This window comes from Trematomus bernacchii, unplaced genomic scaffold (assembly GCF_902827165.1).
Source record: "Trematomus bernacchii unplaced genomic scaffold, fTreBer1.1, whole genome shotgun sequence".
NCBI lineage: Eukaryota > Metazoa > Chordata > Actinopteri > Perciformes > Nototheniidae > Trematomus > Trematomus bernacchii.
In genome coordinates this window covers 17,599,487-17,626,367 of record NW_022988043.1, presented here as the reverse complement: position 1 = coordinate 17,626,367, position 26,881 = coordinate 17,599,487, and the positions used below count along the sequence as shown (strand labels likewise).

Here is a 26,881-nt window from a genome sequence, read left to right as displayed (position 1 = left end):
ACATTTAGTAGATGTCTGTTGCTAATCCATCCTTCTAACATCATGTACTCACTGAGGCAACTGTACTAACTGCATTTACAGTTGCTTAATATTGAATTGCAAAGACTTAGCTGTAAATTCTGATTCTGAAGAATTTCTTTATGACACTAGGTGTGAAAAGTCCAAGGCCAAAGGAGAGATCATAAACCTGAGCCAGTCATTTGAAAGGATATGACTAACTGAGAACTAGAGAGATTATAATTTAAAGCGAATGCAGTCAGAGTCTCTTGTTGTTGACAGAGGTTGACATAATTCTCGCTTCTTTCTTTTTTCATGTTGATGACATTTCTGAGAATAATGTTTAGTTCACCGTATAATGTAACAACTCTTTCATCACACAGGGAGGGCTGTCACTTTGCCTCACTTCAAGTTATACCAGAAAGTTAATACCAAGAAACTGATTCCAAAATAATGTACACAAAAACAGTCAATGTAAAGAACAAACTTATTTTTAAACTAATGCTAAACTTAATTGGCGATCTTGACAGAATTGTAGCTGCTGTAGGATATGAATGTAACAATAATATGCCCCATGTTTATACAGAGCCCTTTGAAATAAATTCACTCAACAAAATTCTTTAACAATTTAAAGTAACTATTTTCGCAGGACAGAGTTGCAAGAAAAAAACGCTTTATAAGTGATTTACATTACCATGGTTTCCTCAGGTTCTTAAACAGTCTTAAATTCGATAAAAAAAAGTATATTATTAACATAAACATGATTATATAGGTCTACTGTTGTTTTTTTTAACTGCAAATCCAGAGGGTCATCAAAGTTGATATATGCTCGGTGGAACAATGGAATCAAAATCCATAACAAAGGTTTCCACACTGAGCAAAATGTAGCATCCCCAAAAAAGTGTTATTATCATTTTGGTGACTGCTCTAAGATTAAGATTTGAGATTTAGCTAGATTTTTAGATAATACCCTGTTTAATGCATGGCTTAGCATTGGAGCCTAAATGAATCCAAAAGCTGCCTTTGTATGAAGACATTAACATTAGGACAATTAACAATCAAACAGGAGGAACCGCACATGTGGATGAACCAATTTAACTATATGTATGTGTTGTTTAAACAGGTAAATTCATTTATGTACTTTAATTATTCTAGAATGTCCTTCACATTTCTGTCCATATGACTGCAAAATACAAATAGGTATTACATTTAGTTCTTTACCCTCTTTAAAACGTCTTGAACTGAAAGCTACCTAAACTCTGCCTTTAATCAGTCTCTACAGCAGTGCGATCTAAAGTAAAGTGACAGCCCTGACACACACTGATATCTAATGACGGTTAACAACACACAAATGGGTGCTTTGATTGTAACACATTAAATGAATGAATGTCTCATTGTATTGACAATGTAATTAATCTGTTAGCAGCCATGGGTCCTTGGAGAGTGAAGTTATTAATGACCTGCTATCAGATTTATGAAGCCGGTTTATGATGCCATCAAAAGAAAAGCTCCCTGTTCATGGAATGGTCAAATGGAAACGCATCATAAAAAAGTTCTGAGATAACGAGCTTCACTGATAATTATAATTGATACTATACTTTACAGGGATAAAGTACATCCTCTAGTTTATTATAATACAATTCGACTCCTGTCAAAAATAACGCTCTCCAATGGCCCATTGCCTCCAGATGTAATGACCTCACTTCTCTTTCCTTACTTCTCTGCACATAAAATGAGTTATAAGTCATGTTTTCCTCTTTTAACTACTTGATTGTGTTTTCCTAACAAATACCTTGCTTTGGCTCAGTGGGCTTGTCTATCAACTCTTCCTTCTGTCTCTTTTTCCTCCTTTTCTGCTTTCCTGGATTGGGTTTGTTAACCTGCTGCTGCTAATAAAGCTCGTAGTCCTCTTGACAATTCTGTGACTTGCCTGTCGGGTCACATATCAATGGAGGACTTGCAGAACCAAAGAAGTACCAGCATGGACTGGCTTAGTAAGTGACCTGAACCACGTCTACGTTCACACTGCAGACAACCGATCCGTTCTGAATCATTGCTAGTATTTGTATGAACAGAAACATTAAACCTATATATGAATTCATTTGACCAACTGAGGCCTCTTTAAAAAGACCAAATATAGCCAATTTGCCATGCCAACCCAAATATTATTTCTCTTAAAATGCCTCAGTAACTCTTTCAGTATTCCATGTGACTCATTGGAACATTTGACTTTCGTCACATCATGTGAGTGAAAACGGTCAAAATGGAAAATGGTTAGCTGCAGTTGGAACGTAGTCATAAAACCTGTAGTGTAAAATGTCACCTGTCCCAATGTATAAAGTACAGTAGTAGTCAGTAATTGGCTTTATGTAGTAGTGGCTTTGAATAGTTTTTCATTCCTATTAGTTTAACAGATTTTCTACCAAACGTAGAATAGCTGTTTGACGGCGAGGTCAAATATTTTAAATATAGAGTACACTAAACCGATATAGATTTTTTTTTCACGTGGCTAAAATATATTTACCCTGTCTGACTGACTATATATAAGTTCCTCATACAACTCCACTTCCAACTCTGCCTTTATTTAAATGTTATTTCCAAATCCTTCAATCTAGATTTGGCTAGGAATCCTGTTTACTTTATTCCTGTATCTACTCTACATCATTTACACCGGCTGCATCATACTGTCAAGCATGTTATTACCCGAAATCCTCAGGTGGCAGTTGAAAGGCTTCAGTGGCTTCAGAATTTGCTCTCTGAGATTTGTACCGCTGTGGATACTCTCTCTCATCCCTGACAGCTCCAGGAAGAAAGTGAGGTCACGTTCGACTGTCAGATCTTCAACGCTCAAGTTGACGGGTTAAAACCAGAAGTCAGCAGAGCATCTATCAGTCTGCTGCTCACCTGCCTCATAGGAGGAACCACACTACCGCTTTGATGTAAAGATAATCAAATGTTCTAGTAAGGATAGATGCTCAATATGAGAAAAGCTAATTTGTATATTTATATTTTTTTTTAGGAGGCAATGCTTTGGGCATTTTAGCCAAGTCTACACAAAAAAAACATTTCATGATTGTTGTAGAATTAAGTGGGCCAAACACTAATTTAGTTTTTGTGCTGTGTTTTAAGAGTTGGTAGGGTTTATACTGGCGGAAATGATCATATATCTAGGGAAGGCTGTATGCTGATCTTAGAAAAATATCATGGAAAATTCCACATCCGACTGAAAATTGTTAGGTGTGGCTGTTTTCAATTTTCAGAAGACTTTATTCATACCAGGGGCTATCCTTATTAGACAATGACATATGAGTACAATACTTTAAAGTTAGCTTAAATAGTGACCATCATTTAGTCAGGAACGTGTCCTCCGGTGTTAGTTTAATGGTGAACTGTCTGGGAGCAAACTGTCTGGGCCACTGGCTTTTTTGCGGTCTCTGCCATCCTTTTTTACTCCCACTTTAGTTCTTAGACCAGCTTCACCTTCACCAAGATCTAACTCTACAGGGTTTGATATGTTCTTTTTACAGATAGTCCTGCTACAACTCCCCGGAACCTGACCTCCAGCAGTATGAACGACATTTCTGGACAAACCAGAAAAAGACCAGGTGAGTCAGCCTAATGACTTGATTGTGTAAGTTAATTTGTTAACATAGAATACAAGAAAACATTTGTATTACTTGAATATGAAGCTGATATCTCTGTTGCTGTTTCTATTGACAGATGGCAAATATTTTATGAACAGATTCATCCAATTACGATATCTTAAATCTCTATGAGAATTATTGTGAGCGTTTTTACATATCAGATCAATCTAGGAAGTATAGAATCATAAAAGAAAATCTCCAAGGTTCATCTTATTTAAATAGCCAATTGAGAATTATTTTTAGGTGCTTTAACAACATTGAAAAAGTTGTAATCGATTTTTTCAGAAATCAAAAGCTAAATATCTCATTGATTGTGTCGTGCAAAAAGAAGTGTGGTAAACGTGCTATTGTCCGTCATTTATTCAACAATTTTCTTGAAATGACTCAGATGCCTTTTAAAGTATAGCTTGACCAAAAGGACAAAATCACTGGCTGGCGTTGCAAAGCTAACATGTTAGCCTGAAAGTAGCTTTATCCACTGCAGAGGTGCAGGAACCAGTCAGAGCACACTGTGGCTGCTGGCTCAGAGCAGAGTTTAGATTGTGTAAAGTACACTGTCCCATCTGCTGTCGTCATCACCCGGCCTGCTGCAGCTGGATTCAACCTGCCACAGCCAAGTCTGTAGTACATATATCCAAGTTCTTATGTAATATCTCTACTTAGCAGTTTATTGAGTCCAGGAAATCTGAATGAACTCCTCCTTTAATGTGCAGTTAAGAATGATTGCTGAAGCGAGGATGACGCTTAGGCAAAGGATCTTTGGAACAATGACTAACAGAAAGACAAATGAATGCTAAATCAATGATTAAGTGACAACGAAAAGTACACACCCAAACATACGTTCATTCTTTTCCAGTCCACTAGAACTTTAAGATACAGTATGTCATAGATTATCTGTCCCACTCAGAGGAGATATGGAGGACTTTTTCTTTGTGTTTATCAATGAATTTCCCTCATTTGTGTAGCAGATGAAATACTTTAGCTTCTTCAATGGTTACCAAGCATCTGGGAGAAAATGAACGCTGTCTTAATTGGTTTTGAAGCCAGTCAGTGCTGTATTGATAAAGATTATTTAGCTTTTACTCAATCATGTACTTCATAGTGTTTATATTTATATTCATATGTGATGTAGAAGCACCTATGCTGGGCTCAATGCACTCGTTGCAAGTTAACGTATTATACTCACTTTCAGGTTAGCGTATTTTGGGTTTCTATTCAAACATGTTCAAATGATTTAGTGTTTTTCTAAAAACGTATTTTTTCTCAATATTTTCTGAGAATACCTGTATTCTCCCTCTGTTTTAAATGCTTCGAACCCATCCTTTCAAAAAATCCCCGTCAGCACTGATTGGTTGGTATTTCCGAAATGGTTTGATAGGCCCAAAGAGAACAACATCTTTAACCCTAAACCCAACCCTAAACCCAAAATGTCTTATTATAAGAGACCTTACATTCCAGTTTTGGTTTCATTTTCCATTTTGAGGGTATTCTTGACTTCTGAGATGGGATTAGTGGCAAAACTAAACGATATATCACATTATTTTGCAAAAGGTAATGTAGGAAATATGCATTGGTGTTTTTCTGGATGCTTACACCTTACTGTAAACACCTAACTGTGAACACCATTGATAGCGGAACAGTTAGAGTTCACAGCAGCCATTGGTTCATCTCACACCAGAATAGGCCTCTGCATGGGGGAAGAGAATTAGGTCACACCAACCCAGTTAGTCCTCCTGTGGGACAGACATGCAGACAGGATGCACATCTCCTAAACTGAAGCTCTTCCACACCAAATCAGACTATAAATACCATTCAGACATTTCCTCTGATCCCACAGGCCCTCATTACTGACCACATGTTAGAGGCAGAAAACACATTCAGAAGTAATATTCAGTGCTAAATTATAAAAAGTGTAGAGTTTCAATCACTAAAATCTTGGTTCATCGCTGCATTGTTCGACGGAGAATGTTGTGGTACCTGGTGTGTAACATATCTTATCTATTTGAAAATAGTAATTTATAATATCATAATTATTATGAGAACTACTACAGGTAATGAAGAATTATTATTTTTGGGGAATGTATGTAAACTAACCCTTTTAAGAGGTAGGGAGCAATGAGCAGTACAACAATTTTAACAAAAAGTCATGTGATTTAGGATCTTAAAAATGTTTACAAGTAGATTTGTGCATCATGGCGGTTCAGACTGAAGTGTGACGGGAACACATGCATGTGCGTAGTTTATGGATTAGCAGTGATTGGACTCAGGTCAGGGTGTGAAGTTACGCAGGTTAACTTTCGGATCAATCATTTACAGACAAATGTCTTGCCAACACGCCTCTAAAGCCGCTAATGGGATGTGTTTGGATCTTGCCAAGAAGAACAAGTTTATGGGATTCAAGTCCTCAGAGGTTGATGGCAGCGACCCTGTCAGTGCATTATCTGTATTTTTGGCGGGCTGGATGACAAGTGAACAACAGCCATTTTGTTCTTTTTGTCCTGTTTTTAAACGTTGTTATTGTTGGTTGAAACCAATGATGAAGAAAATAAGTCTCTTTATTTACAGTTTTATTCTTACTTCCATCTTATTTTGGACCCATTTTATTTTACAATGACGAAACTGCTGTCTGACTAAGTTTGTTACGGCTCCCTGCCAGCGATAGCCGAGGTCTAGGGAATTACATTTCAAGGTTGGGGGTTCGATCCTAACCCCCGCAGTCAGCATGCCAATCTGTCTTTGGGCAAGATACCCTCTAATTGGAGTTGTATTTTGTATTTGTATTTCAATCGAATGGCAACCTCTGCCTCTGCATGAATGGGGTGTGAATGGATGAATGCTGACTCTTAGATGTAAATGTTTTTTAGAGGTTGTAAAGACTGGAAAAATGATATCCATTTCCCCTTAGAATTTGGTGGACAAAGTCACTGTGACCTCACTAAACAAGTTTTTAGCCATAATTCTTATATAAGTTCTATATAAGTTGTTTTGTTTTCTAGTATGTGTGGCTTACTGGCAGCCTTACTTTGATTGGAGAAAATGCCAGAGTTGTTTGTGATCTAATCCAATTTAAATCCTGGCTCAGTGGATTTTAAAAAGACAGATAGTAGTCTTCCTCAGTTTGGTATTCACAGGTATGTGGACAGGTGGTTTATTTTAACAAGGCTTTACATGAAAGAATCCTTATAAAATAGAAGAAAACATAAACAGCAAGTTAACACTGTGGTCCCACCTAGAATCAGAGGAAAATAAATGTTTATTTTATAATGCGCCAGAGTTGAGATAATGAAGCATTATAGATTCTTGGTGATCTTCTTAGTCCAATCCATTTGGCATCTTTATTGCATTGTGCACACATTTTGCACGTGCATGTGGTTACAGTTGAAATAAAATGGGCAATATTACATTTCACCGCTTTGATATAAACTAGCTATATTGCATACATATTGACCAAAAATGTATATTCTGTCCAGTTTCACATAACTTTGCAACATGTTTTTACATTATCTTAAGGATTTTTGTATAGGTTGTGAATGGGCCCGCCTAACTCATTAAATAAGTGCATCTAATCCTTCTATTTATTTGAAACCAGTGGACCTATGGAGCCTCTTTCCCATTGAATAAGAACCCGCTTACTTCTGAATTAATTGTCTTCAAAATTCAAGTTGAACTGTTAAATAAAATAGTGTTATTTGCACTAATATTTATGCAGAACACACTTGAATGGGACCATAATGATTCAGAGGTGCTTTGAATTGTCACTTGCTGGGTCTCAGTAAATGATTCCTGCTTGCTCTGCTGTTTTAAAGTGAATAAATAACCCACTAGTTTTCCATGACAATCTTGTCTCGATGTTTATGGTTCTTTTTCTTTGATCTATTTATTAATGATCTCAATCTGGTCATAAACATTCCACTATTTTTATTATATGGAACATCTAATGAAGCAAATAACATTGTGGCATAAAAATACGAGTAGATTAAATTAATGGGGATCTTCTCAGTCCAATTTACTTAACAAAGAGGTCATTCTTACTTGGTTCTCTTTCATCAAACAAACAGTGTGTGTAGTTATTCTTTAATTGGTTAGATCTTCCAACCAGCCATTCGAATCCAAAAAACCTACGTTATCACTAGTATATGTTCCAAGAAAGAATAGAAATTAAAACACTTTAGTGGGTTAAACATGCAAAAACACTGGTATGTTCCTTTCTTTACAACTTGGAAACAGCTCCTCAAAAACACATTTGCAAGACTTTAATGTCTTTTTGAGTTGTTGAACCTGTGAAGCCCAGCAGGTGTCTGACCCCATCTTTAGACATCTCACCGTCACTAGAAGAGAAAGAAATACGGACCTCATGTTACTACTTGTTTCTTACCTAGATAGCATGGGAGCCTCCTGGTTTGGTATTTAGGCTGAAAGGGATTGTCCTGTTTGATATAGGTTGTTTATATTCAGTCGTGTCGGGTAGCTTGCTGGTGTGAACATAACACTTAATGTCTCCTCTTTTGTACTTTCAGCTGAGGAACAAGTTCATGAAGAAGTTGCCGAGAGACGCCGAGGCCTCCAATGTGCTGGTGGGGGAGGTGGACTTCCTGGACTCACCGTTTGTGGCGTTTGTTCGTCTGCAGCAAGCTGTGATGCTGGGAGCCTTAACAGAGGGTCCCTGTTCCCACAAGGTGGCTGAGATTTGTGTCAGAACTAAAGGAATTCTTAAATATAAGCTCAAGTAAAACTAGTGAAAGCTGCATCAGTCCAACATGTCCTAACAGATACCAAGGTTTCATAACACCAATAGAAATCTGTAAAAAGATTATGATAAAGAAAGTCTGAAAATATGCACCCGAAACAAACAAAAAGTGGGTACAAGTAGGGCATCTATATATTTTATTTATCTATAATTGCATAGTTAACATAACAGTTTGGATTAGGCTTTTCCTTTATTGTGTCTAACTGTTTGTTCTCTGGCTTTTGATGAGGTTCATAAAACTACAGGTGCGACACTAAACTGGTGTCAGTAGTGTTGTTTGTAAACAAGATGCCATAAAGCAATGCTGAAGTCCTGTTGAACTCGTACGTTATATAATGTCCTTAAAAGATTTCTCTGCTATGTTGACATATTGTGTCATAGGTATATTAATGTAAAACACATATAATGTAGCATGGAAAATATTTGGGAGGGATTTCAATGGATGGATTGGACCAAATGATAATATTTTGGTGCTTGTAGTGAGTGTGTCCAAAGCTTAGAAATATGTGAATAACTGTTCACTAAATAAAATGAAAAGGCTGCAGATGATGAGAAAAGCATAATTATTTCATGGATATTACATCACGGATTTATACTGAATTCAAAGCTGTATCCATTAAATGACGACACATTACATTACATACACACTTACTCAATGATTTTGTCCCATTGGCAGATTTTTTATTCATCTTGCTTGGACCCAAAGGCAAAGCCAATTCGTACCATGAGATTGGCCGAGCCATCGCCACGCTGATGTCAGATGAGGTGAGACTGCCACTAACACACATCAGCTGTAAGCCTGTCAAGATACTTACATCATCGGCTTAAGCCCAGAGAGAGGCGTGTTGTAGCTGTAACCTATATCTGACTTACAGTTAGTTGTTGCTTGCCAGTTTTGTTAACAAAGGTCCTTGCCATCAAGAAATGGATTGGCGGTAAATAGGAACATAGAAAAAAAGGAATGAATGACTGCTAATAGCCATGTCTGAAACGTGTAATATTTATTCAAGTTACATTTTGTTCAATTTTGTGACAGAGCTTATGGTATTTTGGTATTCAATTGGATAATGTTCTCAGCTTGATCCATTTATCCATCCTGTGTATGATGACAATCAATTTCCCAAAAAACATGAGACGTGTACTTCCTGTTAGACCATCATTTGAAAAGTATGTTTTATTAATCAGGTATACACTAATTGTCCTGTGAGGAAAAAGTGTTTATTGTTAGTATTCATTGTATCAACATTGTAGTATTTCGACCAGATACAATTTAAAAATATGTTGCTTGCAAATTCAGTCTAATGTGAGCAGTAGTAGTTTTCCAAATGTATTCAGACACAAATAGTACATTTCTAGTCTGAAACTACACATTTGTTGGTAAAATACATCCAAAGGGTTTTGGGATGATCAACATTGCTCCATTGGTGCTCTAGGACAGTGCTTCTCAAACTGTTTTCAGTAATGTACCCCCTTTGAAACATTTTCTCAGCCGAGTACCCCCTGACCGGCCCCGAACATTTTTGATAGAAAAAAGCCTATATAAATAATTAAAATATAGTGATGTTCCTCAGTGTGTGATTTATTAACTCCTTCATGCATGAATTTCAACAAACTAAGGATTTTTTCATCTTTGTGCATGAAAAAAAAAGAGCATATACATAACGATTTTTCCAAGGAGTTTTTCAATTGAAGTAAATATGTTAACAAAACCAATGAACAAATGATATATTATGAAAAACTATAAAATACATACACAAATTTGACATGTTTATATGAGGACCCCCTTGGTGGTTCTCGAAATATTTTATATAAAATTGTGTTTCCATTTCACTTATTGTACTAAGATTATGTTGTAATCATGCATGGTATTTTTTTTAATTAACCTTTTTTTTTTTTATCTCACGTACCCCCTGCAGTACCCCAACGTACCCCTAGGGTCCGCGTACCCCCATTTGAGAATCACTGTTCTATACCACAATCATTTGTTTGTTCTTTGTAGGATATTGCATTTGGCAGATTTCATTTACACTTAAATGCCTCGTCCCTCTCTGTTTGTGTTAAGGTATTTCATGACATTGCGTATAAGGCCAAGGACAGAGAAGACCTGCTGGCCGGTATCGATGAGTTTCCTGGACGAGGTGATCGTGCTTCCTCCTGGAGAGTGGGATCCAGCCATCAGGATAGAGCCTCCCAAATCCCTGCCCTCCTCTGACAAAAGGTCAAACACTTTTAATGTGAAGCTATCATAATCCTACTTACTGATGATTCTTTAGCTCTGCTGAACATACACACAATGGTTTGTTTAACACTGCACAATGTTGGCGTTTAAATTAAAGAGCATGCTGTCTATTAGTTAGAGACACTTCCAGGTAGCAGACCAATAGAGCCTCACATGTTTTATGTCTTTACACTCTATAGATTTCTACCAGCACAGAAGGCCGTGGGGAAAAAATAATTTCACTTTCTTAGAGTATTTTTCTAGTAACTTGAGGATTGTAAAAAGTGACTTTCTAGTTGTTATCTTATCTAATACTACACTGATTCTACAGGCTGCGTAGTTGTCCGCTGGTCATTTCATTAAACCTGTTTCCACATAGAGGAATCTTAAGACTTACTTTGTACTTGAAAAACATTCACCTCTGTTATACAGTATGTCCAGTGAGGTGTTAAGCTTTAGAAGCAGCTGGAATCAAAGTGTAAAAAGTGTCTGCAACAGGTTCCAACAATGGAAAATCACATATTTGAATCACCTGAAAACTAAGAAAATGCTAGCACGTACAAGATCTATCTTGCATTAAATATGTAAAGAGACACACATCTGTCGATCGTATGCTGTGTATGCACTGACTACATAACGTTATAGAACAGCAAAGGTTGCAAAATCACTGAAGTGCGTCAAGCTGTACAGCAAAGTGTTTAAATAAATAAAATATGAAAGAGCAGCTGTGTGTTTTATTTAAAACTCGCAGTTTAACTCAGTAAACTACAAACATACTGAATGTGAGCACTGATCAATCAGGACTATTTAATCACGCACATCGTCTGATTTAAAACTCAAGAAAAGAGGCCATGAGAAAATGCTGACAGACATTTTCACAGCAAAAAGCAACTGTTACCTTCAGTAGTGTTAAAAAAAAAGACATGCTCCAGATAACTTTAAGGTGAAGTGCCCTGCAAAACTGAACAAAACTGTTGGTGTTTTTCTGTATTTCAGGGAAAAACATGTATGCAGGAGGAGACTCTCATATGAACGGAGACATGCCTCATGATGAGGTCACGGAGGAGGGGGACACACTACAGGGGACGAGCTGAAGAAGACCGGAAAGTATGAAATTGTGGAGAGAAAACAAATATTTTTAAATATCTGTTTTTATACAAGAATCCGGGTTCCTGTGGATCCTTAACTAAATAACCAAATTGCCTTTAAACCATTGAAAGGTCTTAGAAAAGTTACTTGCCTTAAGCAGTTGGAGCAATGAAAAATGGACAGCTTGTGTATATTCATTCATCTTTCATTCTGTTTACTGCATTCCAAGGCATTTCAAACAGTACAACATGAACATTCAACAGCTAAAATACATTTTAAAACAGTACACAATAATCCTACTGTTATCCAGAGAAAAATGTCAAAAATGCCAAAGCACTGTTGCATAAGTCATGTTTTTTGAAAAAGATTCTTGTATTGCAGTTCTCAGCATACTTTAGGTACATATCCAACATATGTTTCTCTAGCTCATTGGTCCATAATAGTTGAAAAAAACACACCCTTTATTTCACTGTTTTCAGGTTTGTGGGGGTCTCCTACTTGACATCAAGAGAAAAGTGCCCTTCTTTGTCAGTGACTTCACCGATGCAATTCACATCCAGTCCTTGTCGGCCATTTTGTTTATCTACCTGGGAACTGTGACGAACGCCATCACTTTCGGGGGTCTGCTGGGGGACTGCTACAGAAAACATGCAGGTCAGATTGTGATTTTTTGGGCCGTTTTTCCAGAGCGTTTATGTTCTGAATGATTCCCTTACGGTTCCCCTTCATGTGTGCAGGGTGTGTTGGAGAGTTTTCTGGGCACAGCGATCACCGGGGGGATTTTCTGTCTGTTTGCCGGCCAGCCTCTCACCATCCTCAGCAGCACAGGTCCTGTTCTGGTGTTTGAACGGCTGCTCTTCAATTTCAGCAGGTACTTTCTCCATCTCCTGAGTTTTCCAGAGGCCCAGTAGCTAATCATGGATGGTTCAGATCTTGACAAGGAATTTATAATCATTGTAAACTTGGGTTGGTTTAGTTATGTATTTATGAAGCTCCAATCCGGCCTATGAATGTTATTGTTAGTCATGAAGAGTATCAGGGCGACTGTGTAAATATTTGGGTGTAAAGAATGTTGAATGTGCAGAGTTTGACATTTCGCATTTCATCAGCTGAAGCTGGAGAGTCTTTTAAAATACAATTTTAAGGGGTGAGCGTTCAAGCATGATTTGTAGGCACAACAAATAGGTTTGATGCTAATTACTGTTACAATATTCAATTTGCAAAAGTGTGATAAGGAAACCTAAAGCATCTAGTGCACATACACTGTGAAAGGACTTTACATTGAAAAAAGAAACACCCGTTGTTCTTTTATTCTCAGATTATAGATTTTAATGAAGAAGAGGGTGGCATTTCGAAAATTTCACCAGGATAATTGTACCTTTTTTCGTTAAAGGAACATCATATACAAATTATAATATTAAAGTAGAGACATTTTTGCAATTTTTATTTGGAAATAGTTAAAAAAGGAATCAGGTCGTATAACTTCATGACTTTAATATGCAGACGCAGTAAGCATGTGAGACATTACATTACATATTATTTAGCTGACGGTTTTATCCGAAGCGACTTACATAAGTGCAAAAACCATAAAGAATCAAACTCCGAACAACAAGGGAAAGTGCAGATATATTCACTTCAAGCATGATCATACCATAGTAAGTGCTGGGTGAATTAGTTACGCGGATTTTGGGTCCTTAGCTTGAAAAAAAAAAAGGAGGAGGCGGAGCTAATGCCTGATCAGAATTCTACCGGAGATAAAGTAAAATTCTGCTGTGATAAAACGCCATCCTGTTCTAAACCACATCAGGATTATTTCTGAAACAGTATGGAGCTCAAATGCTTTTTCTCTTGCGGGTTTATTTCCTGCTTTTTAAACACATGTGCTCTCCAGTACAGGTTAGCTCTGAGTGTTAGCGAGGCTTGCTAATGCAAACAACGACGAGATTACGTCCAAAACACGTCAGGCATTGTTTTCTGATAGCAACTTTCTGTGGGTCCGCCGCCGATTTGATGTCATATCGGCAGCAAATCTGTATCCGCCTCGTTGTACCCGGCCCCCCCACCCCGTTTTTAAAAAGATTTGGGTACGGAGGAAAAGAGAGAGGGTTTTATTTTCTGATGCTGCGTGAGTTCCCCGACGCACCGGGGACACATGTTTATGTATAAAAGACATCAAAAAGTGCATTTTGCATGATAGGTCCCCTTTAAACTCAACAAGTGCTTTGTGTTGTTTTTTCAGCAATAATTTAATTGCCAATGTACAATCGAAAATAGATGCGTTTTTAGAGACAAGACAGATTTAAGTAAATAAGGGATATGATATTTATACTTTATTCATGAAATGTATGGAGTTTTTCCAACTTTAACAACTATATTCTCAAGATGTTCTATTCTGTGTCCCTCTGTTCGTATAAAACCTATATTATATATTTCTCTATTTATATTCTTTGATATTTGGTGTGTTATTTTTTCCATTCAGAGATAATGAATTTGACTACCTGGAGTTCCGCCTGTGGATCGGCCTGTGGTCGGCGTTCTACTGCCTGGTGCTCGTGGCCACTGACGCCAGCTACCTGGTTCAGTACTTCACCCGCTTCACTGAGGAGGGCTTCTCCTGCCTCATCAGCTTCATCTTCATCTACGATGCCTTCAAGAAGATGCTCAAACTAACTCACCACTACCCCATCAACTCAGATTTCAAGATGGACTACGTGACACAATATGAATGCCTCTGTATGGCCCCCGGCTTTCTTAGGTGAGATGTTGTTTAACTTTGGGGTGTTTTTACTCATGGCTGCTTATTAGACATTCATATGGATTAACCCATTAGCTGTTCCAGGTTTTGAGATCAGTTTGCCAACCAACAGAGCGAAACATTGAGGCAGCAGTGAAATCTTTTTTACCCTAGTCAAATAAATCCAAATCAGTTTAGGTTTACACTTTATTTAGAGTATTATACCTCTTAAGCTGGCTGTCAGACAGCCCTTTTGCAACAGGGAACTAAATAAGCTATATTTGCTGTCTTCAAAGCCACCAGAAAACGTTGATTAAAAACTGTACATTTATCTTGAACAATACAGAAGATGTTCCTGTGAACTGATGCCTTTTTTCAATGTGTTGATGATACGTCACAGTCCTCTTTATTATATGTTCTAACTGAGGTTGGGAGATGAAGAGGGGGGCAGCCCTTCTGGTAATCCTCTGCGGCTGTTGTCCTCTATATAAACGGTCTATGGTTTGTAACAAAGATGGGACATAGATGGAAATGTTGGTTGGTAGATATTTGTCGATGAGATAACCTATTTGGGGCATATTTAGGCTTTGTTAGAAATATTGCCAGCAGAACTATAATGATGTCATTGAGCTTAAAACCAGTGAGCTACAGCACTCCCCACCCCCCACAGAGTCAAATCTCTTAACAATTGGATTGTCTGGCAATTTGCTACAGACTTTGGTGTTACAGGTATTTGCTAACATGCTGAATGTGAGCATGTAACCAAGGTAACTAAGCTTTTGTTGGGATAATACAATTCTGGATTTATGCTCATTGAACATGCGTGCTACATGATTCTGATTTCCAATGTAGCAAGCAATAATATGCTTCCATGAATATTTAGAAAAAGAGACCAGAAACCACAGTAACTATACTAGTATAGAGTAGGAATTATAAATAATACTAAACAAATAAACCAAATAGCTTTTTCCTATCTATAGAAACAAAGGTTATCAACTTTTTTCCGTTTGTTGTCATTTTCATTGCACCAACAATATTTTGAACGGCCTCAGCATTTGATATAAATGTTCTCAACTTGTCATTATAAGGACAGTGCAGAAAAACATTCTCAAGTTTTCATAATTGACATAATTTACAAAACATGTTGTTTTCCATAATCAACCAACTTCAAAGGGCCAGAGGAAGGATTCCCTGTGTCAACTGTGAAACTTAAGACCGTTGAATTCTTCATGAGTTTGCTAAAACACAATATCCAGAATTATAATTGTGCTTGATATATTCGTCATTTTTCTTCTTACAAAATATCTTGAACCACATTTCTTCAAATTGACCAAGTACTTTCTTCTAACAGTGTTCATGCTGCAGGATAAACTACTTTTATACATTTATTGTAATTCAGCTGCCTCAATAACGACATGAAGCTCCATTGCCAAAAGAGGTTCTGGGTTCTAGGTTCTGACATATGAAGCAAATTATTCCACAGTCTGATCATTTACCTTTTTCGCCTTATTGATCTAGGAATCACACCCATATACTCCCTGAACAGCCGACATAGGAGCAAACTTTTGATAGACTAAAAGACAGCGTGCTGCTGTTAAATCGCCGTTTCAGACAACTTGTCTTTTTCTCTTCGGATATTTGTTATGCATGCAAAATTCAAACTGTTGTTGTGTTTCCTCAGTGAACAGTACAGATGTGGTTGGAGATGCTTCAAGCTGGTACTGGAACAACACTGAACTGGTAAGAGATCCTGTTTTGACCCATGTTTATTTTATTATTATTTTCTTTCTGCGACCGAAAAAAGAAAGAACAACTAATAGAAAAGTTAAAAAGACTATTGCAATATACATATATATTGTCTCAGTTTGATATATAATATGTCCTCAGTGGTGGAAGAAGTACCCAGATGTTTTACATATGTAAAAGTAGCAGCCTGACAGTGTTGTACAAATACTCTGTTACAAATGTTTTTCATTTAAAAACGTACTAAGTAAGTAATAGTACTCACAGTACGTCATCTATGTACGGTAGTTTACTGTGGCTATTTCATGGATTTAAGTTATGCAACACTTTGGTTTGAATGCCGCTGGAATTCTTCGACAATCTTAAAAAAGACTCTTTGAAATTGGGTCACAAATTACAAACCAACCCCGTTTGGTAAGTGAAAGATAAGAGTTGAAGAAGAAAGTTGTGCTTGTCAGTTCGACAATATTCTGATAAGCACATTGTTTCTTATTTGAGGTTATTGTGACACTGATTTTCTTATCTCTGTTACTCCAAAATTCTCAAAGTCTGAGTTATCAGTCCGCTCTTCTCAGCCTCAGTGTCTTCGCCTGCTTTGGTGGGACGCACAGTTTCATGACTGCTTTTACCTTATAATGAAGATGCTCTTTGTTTCTTTTGTGCAGCCAATGAACGCCACATGGTCGTCCCTGTCAAAGACGGACTGCTTGAAGTACAATGGAGAGCTGGTGGGGAATGCCTGCGACTATGTCCCCGACATCTCCCTCATGTCCTGCATCCTGTTCTTAGGCACTTACACCTGCTCCATGTGTTCTGAAGAAGTTCAAGACCAGCCAGTTCTTCCCCACCACTGTGAGTCATTGTCACACACATTGGCCCCATTCCAACTGACCCCTACACTCTCTGACACGTGGCAGAATGTACTCCCTCTATAGTCCATACTCAAAGCTAATGAGGCTCTCCTCCTTAAGGTGTAGGGCTGACTTCATGGAAATAGGAAGAACAGGAAGTACTGTAGCCATAGTTTTTGTATCATCCAAAATTAAAAACAAACAAACACTTAACCTCTTGAGGCCCGATTGCCCCCGCCAGCAAACACAACAATATTCACGAAACTGTGTCTCAGGGCTTCTTAACATTTAACAACCTATTAATGTGTCAAACCCACTTAACGGGAAGAAACTCAGCTAAACTCACGATATGAACCATTTTTACCCTAAACAAAACACCAAGTCTAGCACCAAGCCTCTGAATTAGCACTTAGAGAAAGAATGTTAACGCACTTAGCACATAACTCTACGTGGGTAGCGAATATTGTATACTTCATGCTATCTGCACAAGATATCATATGAAAGCTGAGATTCCACAGATTCCATTGGTATAAGTATCATCACTGTGCGTCCAAAAACTCACGGCAGCGAAGGCAAGCAAAGACAAACACACAACTTCACTTTACGGGGCAGAAACTGCAATACGTCTTACCTTTGCTGTTTTCTGATCAAAGTTGTGTTCAATGTCATTAAAACGCATTTATTAAACGCTGCTAAAGGTTAATCCAATGTCTCTGTGTCACTTTGAAATGATTACTGATAATCCATCATAACATTTATGGCAATAAACTTGTTTTTCATATAGAGTGTAATGGAGCTTCCGGTTTTGGGCATGCTGGCATGCGCATCATTCTAACTCACCAATGGTAATGTTTAGATGGATTTAGGAACTTCCCCTCGATTCTAATGGTTTAAAAAAGTGGTGTCAATCACCAAAATCGACCAATGGGTTCCAGAGATACAGGCAAATGCACCCAAATGACCCAGAGGTGGGTTTTTTTTCTCCAAATCTCTCTAAAAAGGTCAAATGTCACTTGTTTTTGCATCAATCTTGATACAGGGTACTTATTATATGTTATAGTTTGGATTCCTGAAGCTTTTAGTCTACTATCCCATCATTCAAGGGTGGTTTTCACTATAAGTAATGGACGGACACTATAATTTAATTTTCTTTACTATGTTCAATCTGAATTTTACTTTAAAATAAAAACATCTATATTGATTCTGACATTTCTACATGCACTCACAGGTGTATCATTCCTTTGAGAAAAAATATTATTAATTTACCCCTTTTAGAAGGGAAGATATAGTCATTTTGTTCTTGGCATGTCATTTTCGAGACCTGAAAAACAGGCTCCGTGCTGAACAGGTTAATAATAATAATACAATCTTTTTTATAACTGATCTGGGTCCCTGTAAATATAGAAAGTTGTATAATTCAATGATCACGTCAACCTTTTTTCTAGACTAGATAAGTAAAATATATAAATACATACAATGTGACCTTTCTGTTCTCAACACACCTCTAGGACAATATCAAATGTAGCTATATTATTTCAGTTTAATATTACAAATTTGCACGGAAGTATTTGTACACAGTGTCTTTCATGACTACATAACAGCGTTGCATGTGGTCTTGTAGGACAGCTGGTTAAGTAGCTGGCGATCGCAGTTGGAGGGTTTAATAACTTTAATAACTTAAACCAACAATACTTGTTGGTTTAAAATGTCACTGATTGTGGTGAACCCTTTACCTGACGGTGTAATGAAGTGGGAAGGGAGAGGTTGTGAGGGGCCCGATCTGAATTAAATCTTGTGTCCAAAATGTTTGATCAGCGGGTCACATACAGTACTTAACTGTTTTCTATTGGTCTTTCAATGCACCCAGGTTAGGAAACTCATCAGTGACTTTGCCATCGTTCTGGCTATCTTGAATCTTCTGTGGAGTGGGATATGCTCGTAGAGTGGAAACTCCTAAACTTATTGTGCCAACTGAATTCAAGGTGAGTTCCTTCCTATCTCATGCTGCTTGCTGAGTTCAAGTGCAATTCTCTATTGGTGCATTACTTCATAAAACATAATAGAACCAGTAGATTCTGGTCTGGTTGTCGCAATCTTAACATTCAACCTATGTTGTTCATTATATAATATAATTATAATAATAATTATAATGAAATAAAGTATTTTGTCAAGTAAGTTTGACTGAAATGACACAATTATTTGCATTGGCCTAGATTAAATTGACTCAATTTTCCAATATATTCAGGCGTCCTAAAAAAGGACTATTGAAAAAGTTAAGAGAGAAGAGCTTGAAACATTAATAAATTACAACTTTGTTTCCCTAGCATAGTGACATAATAAAAAATACTGGCTGTTTTTAGAAAGCAGCAAGCATTAGCTGAAGTTTAGGGTTGGTTTGATCCACAGCTCCTCCTGTTTGGTCTACATGTCAAAATTACCTAGATACAGTGAACCCGGAAAGTGCTTTCCTGAATTTAAAGCGCCATATGCATGAAATGTAAATAAATCGAGCGGTTTTTAAAGATTATCTGAAGGAAGGTAAAGTGATCAATAGTTTATGCACTAACAATAAAGGAGATGAGCAACATTGTTTATTGAAAGTAAACATTATTTCGTCCTCCCCAACAGCCTACAAGTCCCAAACGAGGCTGGTTTGGTGCCCCTGTTCGGAGGAAACCCCTGGTGGGTTGACCTGGCGTCGGCTCTCCCTGCCCTGCTGGTCACCATACTGGTGTTCATGGACCAACAGATTACTGCTGTGATCGTCAACAGGAAGGAGCACATGCTGAAGGTACAGAAGAAACATTACTGATGAAAAGTGTGTTCAAAAGCCACAAAATGTGTTTACCCAGCAGTTAAAAGTCTTCCAAATGGTAAATACGGTTTAAATACTCGTACACAAGGTCGATATAGATGTAGTTTTTGTTGAGTTTTTGCTCTACCAAGGAAGATTTGCTATACAACATTTCCCAGAACCTGCCCAAAAACGTAGTGCAGCATAACTTGAATATTGAATTGCTGTTTCATTATGGGTGAAATGCTTGAGTCTGCATTTTGGGTTTTAAAATGAGAAATCCCACAAGAACAACAAAAAAAGTTATCTTTCCAGTAAAAGAGGTCCTGACCTGATTTATACGAGGATTTTCATGCGTTTCGCACAACATCCTGCAGCTTGTACAGGACACTGGCTACCTGCACACTGTAGTTACATATTGTTGTCATTCTTCTCGTGGGGGTGAGAGATGTTTCATGGCAGTGACTGAACACAGTTTGGTTCAGAAAGCAACCACTTGAAATGTTCGCAGGGTCATTGCTAGAGCTGAGCAAGACTGCCTTTGATTTCTGCTGTGTTTACTGGTGTCTTCAAAGATAACTTGGGAAGCGCTATGAGAGAAAGAGCCGACACGCTACTGTATTAATCAGCATATGTTGTTATATAAACATGGAAGAGTTTTTTGCTGGTTTTTACATTTGCCTGTGCTTTCAGCTGTGCTCTACATACAGTATATGCCTGAGCATGCACAGCCTCTGACCTTGTGTTTGTTGTCTGTACTAGAAAGGGGCAGGCTACCATCTGGATCTGTTCTTGGTGGCCATTCTGCTTATTGTGTGCTCCTTCATGGGTCTGCCGTGGTACGTGGCCGCCACGGTCATCTCCATCGCTCACATCGACTCTCTGAAGATGGAGACGGAAACATCGGCTCCTGGAGAGCAGCCCAAGTTCCTGGGTGTGAGGTAAGACTGCTACAAGATGCTCGTGTTATTCACATAAAATACACGTAACAGAAAATCGTATTCATCGACTGGAACTTAATTTTAAAGGATACAATGTAAAACATTTAAGTAAGATTCATAGTAAATGAAGATAATACAAAGTCCTTACTGCATTAAAACAGTTTCATAATGCTTTGTAACATTGTTCATAACACATTAAAAAGCATTTTATAATGACTTATATGGCAAAGTATCAGAATATCTCATAAATGCTGGTCACTAAATAACTTTCTTTAGCAAGGATCATATTGTATTATAATTCCCATAGAGTAACTTAAAATAAGAGTCAGAATTTCTTTATTTGTCCGCTGGTTATAAATGTGTCTTAGTATGTCCATCAATAACAACACACTGTTATGAATCAAGATAAGATAAATAGTTTCACGTACTGTGTGTACTTGCATTGTTTCTTTAAATAAAGTAAACAGTCACTACCTAAAGTGACCTATAACCAACTTGTAATGTATTATATCTACCTTATGTTATTTCATGACTTCAAAGCATCCAATAACCATTTAGACTCTAAATGGTTATTGGATGTATGATTGGATTGGATGTTGATATTATGTGGTTTTAGGATACTCTACATTTTTATAGAGACTGAACCTTAGTCATTGAAAAATGTTTTATAATGTGCTACAGTATATTGTAATGCCTATAACTCTGATTATGCAGTGCTTGTAGGCAGAATATTACTAATTAAGTACATGTTTAATGCATTATAGACAGAAGCACAAGAGATGCTGTGTGCACCTGCCATCACAGTTTGGTCGATATGACTATTAAATCAAATAAAAAAACGGACAAACAAATCTGATTGACACTATTGTAACTTAACGTCACAGCAGGCATAACAACAGCCGGTGTTTCTGTGAGTGTTTTCCCGGGAAACAAAAATACACAAACACATACACACGTATACAACACACACACTCGCGAGCTTCCCCCAAACCAGTAATCCAAACAAAAATATCTTCCCTCCGTACTACTTTGATCATTTGCTCCGCTAATAATCAATCAGATCGATGGATTCCAGAGAAGAGGAAACTTTGAAGGCCGTTTTCTCAAAATGATGACCGGTTGACAGTCATTATATAATGTGACATATTTTGCTTAATATTTGGAGTAACAACAACATCCTGATATCATTAGAAAGCTAGGAATCTCCTCTTTCCAAACAGTGTATACAACTCAAAATGTGTCTTCAGGGTCATGCGACTGATTTCGATAGAGCAGGTCTTGGGGACCTAGGATTATATTTATCAATATTTTGGGCATATTGCAAGCACCAAATGTATAAAAGGAACAAAGTTGCAGGAAGATTGTTGAAAACTATTTTGCACATTTAAATATTTAACTGTGTTCGTTGGCAGAAATGTATGTGGTGTTTACTAAACGATGTTCATTACAATAAGCCAAAATATGAACTGCTCCTTCAATGAAACGAAGCGGTTGCACTGCCTGCACCAACTTTCAATCAAAAGTATTCAGTAGTTTTGTGATGTCTTTCTAACTAACACACAAACACCAACCATGGACTAAAAACAAGAAATATCTCGTAATAAACTCAACTGTAACTATTTTATTTAGGTTGTGGAATTAAGCTTAAAATATATTTACACAGCAGATATCTAAATTGTTTAATACTATCTCCCCGGTAAAAGCACAGAGGGAAGTGAATTAAAAACATATGACAGAAACTGTACTTTAAAGAAATATGTTACAAAAAAAAAAACGATATTTTCTTTTTATCCCTTTAGAGTTTTGCAAGGTAAAATTCTCTTACTCTATGTACGCCAGGTAACTTGCAATAAGAAGGTTAAAAACACAATGTTTTGGAACATGTGACTTCATGTTCATTATGAGACAGTTAAGACACTTTTCTTGGTGTTTCTGTTGGGAGACGTCCCCCGGAGCGTCCTGAGGTGTCAGCTGTAAGCTGAAATAACAAAGTCTTGAAACATCTACAACAACTTTGAACTTCAACAAATGTTGGGGGTGTTTTTGTGTTGGCTTAACTGTATGAGATTCAGGAAATGATTGATATCCTCAAGTAATCAACACTAATTATTATTATTCAGGCTTTTATGGGATCTTGTCACTGTATGGAAAAAGAGTGAAAAAAATAAGAAAATTATCCCAAAAATGTAAAATAAATTAACACGATGACTGTATTCTTCTCCCTTTTGTGCAGAGAGCAGAGGGGGTCACTGGGTGTGGCTGTGTTCATCCTGACAGGACTGGTCTGTATTTATGTCTCCTATCTTAAAGGTAACTCAATCATTTTGTCTACATTTGTAAGCTTGAAATGTATTCGTATCAAACCTTTAGAAATCAGTGCAGCAGATGTTGGATATGACCACCAAAATGAGGAATAGTTGCTAGAGTCCCTGAAAGACCATTTTCTGTGCGCTTACTGCCCTGTCAAGTTGGCATTTCTCAATCAATGAAGCCCTTCAAAATGCCAATAACTGCAACATTAACACGGACTAAAAACGGTTTGATCTGAAAGGTGGTTGTGCAACATAAAAGAGCATTCATATTTGTATAATCGACAGGACACAAAAATAAAAAGGATGTGTCAAAAAGGCAATTTATTTTTAAGATCCCCTTTGTCTCTCCGTCTGAAAAATAAAGATAAATAAGCTTTATTTCTGCATCTGTAAGTCCACAATATTCACACACTGAACTCTGATCTACATTTTTGATGAGGTCATCATAATACTTCAAGATGAATAGAGATTAACAGTTTAAAATGTAAACTAATGCGTTGTTGTGTTTACCATTGGGGCTCTACTGTATACAGGAAACAGAAAACCTCTCGGGGACAATTGTTTGTATTAATATATTATGTGTTATAATAGTTATTAAGGTTGACAAAACTAGCCCTTTTATCCCACTTATTCTTATTTTTGCATTCTTTTTATATAAGGTGATATTATGGATGATAGTTGTGTATTATATCTTCTATAAACAATATTATTAATTACTGCTTCTATTACTCAGTGAAAGCTACACATTTGTAGTTACCAAAGCTTAATGTGTATTAATTGTTTCTCTCTGTTTGACCTAGTTCATCCCCATGCCAGTGCTGTATGGAGTCTTCCTATACATGGGAGTTGCCTCTCTCAATGGCGTGCAGGTAAATGTTGCATAATAACGTAATAAACACAATACAGACACATGTCATGTAAGAGTTTCTTCTGAGGATCCAAGTAACACTGCATGCCAGACACTAGCTGTTTCTCGGATACATTCCTACGTGCAGTGCATTGTGTCACGTGTACCTCCGTCTGTCTGCAGTTCATGGATCGTCTGAAGCTGCTCCTGATGCCAGCAAAGCATCAGCCGGACCTGGTGTACCTGCGACACGTTCCCCTCAGGAAGGTCCACCTCTTCACCTTCATCCAGATCCTCTGCTTGGCTCTGCTCTGGGTCCTCAAGTCCACCGTGGCCGCCATAGTTTTCCCTATCATGGTGAGAGACAATTGTTTTAACGTTCAGCCAAAATAATAAAAGTGGCTACTTGCAATATTTAAAGGTTGCCCTTTCCTGTAGTGTGTCTTATAGGTTTTTCTGCATGTAAATCAGGGATGGGCAAATGGCGGCCCGGGGGCTGCGTACATGATTTTGTTCGGCAGCCAAATACCGCAAAATAATCTGTGACGCGTTTGTGTGTATTGTGTTTGTTTCCCGGGGAAACACTCACAAGAAACACCGGCTGTTGTTATGCCTGCTGTGAATTTAAGTTACCGCTTGTAATTATGCCTTTACAAGCTTAAAGGTTGTATTTATCATCTGAATTTGGCGAAACAAGTTTAATATTCTAAAAACCAAGACTTTGTTTATTTGAAATCAGATGAAAACAAACTGTCACGGACCTTGCCGTGTTATCTATGATTACTATACGCTTTTCATTCATAATTTCAGCGGGAGGGAGGGGGAGCTGCGCTGAGGAACAGCAGAGTACGGGTTGACAGGTGTCTGTGTTGACATTCCCCTTATTGTGCGTCAGCAGAGACAGGCTACAAGTGTCTTAGCTAGGTTCAAGTTAGACAACTACTGTCTGGGTTAGTGTTCATGACTTCATGCTTATGTCATCTTAATGGTTCATCTCAATGCACACACATTTTCCGTGCTTTCCAATAGTTTAAAAATAGTTTTATTCCACTGTTAAATAACCTGTTCAATACAAACATGCCACTCGTAAAAATTAAATAACATTTCTGTGAACTGATATTTGTTTAGTGAGCTTATTAGAGGATGTTCCCTGAAAGATTGTAAAATGTCAATGAAGATGTTAATAATTACATACAATACATGCAATTTGTGTGTGTGTGTGTTCCAAGTTAATCTGCGGCCCTCTGGTGGCCAGTACATACATTATGTGGCCCCCACCACCATCCAAGTTGCCCGTCCCTGATGTAAATGTCTGCAAACGCTAAAATCCCTAAGGTCCCTCCAGAGGGAGTTTCTCTCCCACACACTCCCCCCTGCCTGAAACGCCTCCATTGGACTCCTTTGTTTACTTTTGCGAGATAGTGACATCACTATGTGAAACTCGGGCTTCTATTCGCTAGCACTCCATCGCATCGTACGTGATAGGCTAAGGTGAAGGACATCTCTAAGCATTTGACCAATCACAACAGAGCTAGCCAGCTAACTAATCAGAGCAGACTGGGCTCTGGTTTCAGACAGAGGGTGAAAAGAGGAGCTGCAGCACAGGCAGTATGAGAATAATAAAGCGCTTTGGAAACATGTCACAATGCAAGGAACACAATACAGATAACATCAGTGTGACTGAGAAGCCAGTTGAGGTTGAATACATGATTTGCTGGGGAAAAGAAGCCTATGATCGATCTAAATTGTAAGGGCAACTGATCAAAATGTGGCATTGGAATAATTTAATTTGTAGTTGTTGTAAATCAGACACAACCAACTCAGGTGAAAACTCAAAACGAAAATACAAGTAAGTGCAAATAGCTATTTGAGACGTAATTTATAATCACCACAAAAATAATTATCTTGTCTTTTTAAAGGATAAGTATAAAAAAGTCTTGCACAATCAATGAGTGAATTATCACCCCCGCTGAATCACTCACAAATGATAAACTCAATTTACGTGTTAGAGGATTGTTTATATGGTGATAAAACACAGCAACTGTTATGGTGTTACATAATTACAGTTCAGGGTCACTAATGCAGCTCTCAAGACCATTCACTGAGTGGTTGTACTTGGTGTTGTATTTATTCTATTAAGATGTTTCTTCTTTTATCATTTGCCTTATTTAAGTATACGTTTATTAAACAGATTAAACATTTCTTGACTGAAACCTATATAATGATATGGTTAGAAATACAACTAACCTGCTTGATTTTGGCTTTTAAATCATTAATCATTGAAAATAGTATTTTTATAGTTTTGTATCAGCTCACATTTAAACTGATTATTCATTTGAACAAATGACTTCCAAAGTACCTCTGAGTCAACTCTTATCCACCTGTTCTGCTTTAGATCCTCGCTCTGGTGGCCGTCAGGAAAGGGATGGACTACATGTTCTCCCAGCATGAACTGGGCTTCCTGGACGACGTCATCCCGGAGAAGGACAAGAAGAAGAAGGAGGACGAGAAGACGAAAAAGAAAAAACGAAGCAGCATAGACAGCGACGCTGAAGACGTAAGGGTTTTGAGCTGAAATATTATACACTTTAATGCGCAAGCTAGTATCTTTGCAGAAACAAGCTTATGATTCATTTTGTATATGTAATGTGTTGTACATGACAGCCCATTTCCAAGTCCAAATTACCCTGCTCCAAACTGCCAGGTTTCTCTTTATTTAGCAGCATGTACCATCGACTATCCATCCACTGGTAATACAATCAATCATTTTATTTTACAGAGTTTCTTTCCCAATTTATGTCAATGGAAAGGGTCTTTTTGGGCCCAGTGACATCAGACTGACTCTGATGTTAAAATACCATTACGAACACGCTTCCGATCAGGTTCATTTATCCTCAGATCTGTCAATCAGATTTGTTTGTCCGTTTTTTCATTTTATTTAATAGTCATATCGACCAAACTGTG

The 26,881-nt window shown here is 37.6% G+C and overlaps 1 protein-coding gene across 1 annotated transcript in view; it reads left to right on the top strand.

Annotated features, from left to right (window-relative positions):
- slc4a4a (solute carrier family 4 member 4a) overlaps positions 1-26,881 on the top strand; it is a 69,247-nt gene that overhangs the window by 35,458 nt on the left and 6,908 nt on the right. Inside the window, 26 exon segments of the mRNA XM_034118336.1 lie at positions 3,525-3,580; positions 3,582-3,602; positions 8,159-8,306; positions 8,499-8,507; positions 9,065-9,153; positions 10,451-10,513; positions 10,515-10,605; positions 11,603-11,656; positions 11,659-11,723; positions 12,175-12,330; positions 12,332-12,349; positions 12,433-12,566; positions 14,175-14,473; positions 16,111-16,169; positions 16,838-16,984; positions 16,986-17,024; positions 18,891-18,935; positions 18,937-19,005; positions 19,652-19,678; positions 19,680-19,814; positions 20,580-20,758; positions 22,992-23,040; positions 23,042-23,068; positions 23,871-23,939; positions 24,101-24,274; positions 26,313-26,474. Coding sequence (XP_033974227.1) covers positions 3,525-3,580; positions 3,582-3,602; positions 8,159-8,306; positions 8,499-8,507; positions 9,065-9,153; positions 10,451-10,513; positions 10,515-10,605; positions 11,603-11,656; positions 11,659-11,723; positions 12,175-12,330; positions 12,332-12,349; positions 12,433-12,566; positions 14,175-14,473; positions 16,111-16,169; positions 16,838-16,984; positions 16,986-17,024; positions 18,891-18,935; positions 18,937-19,005; positions 19,652-19,678; positions 19,680-19,814; positions 20,580-20,758; positions 22,992-23,040; positions 23,042-23,068; positions 23,871-23,939; positions 24,101-24,274; positions 26,313-26,474 — 2,384 coding nt within the window.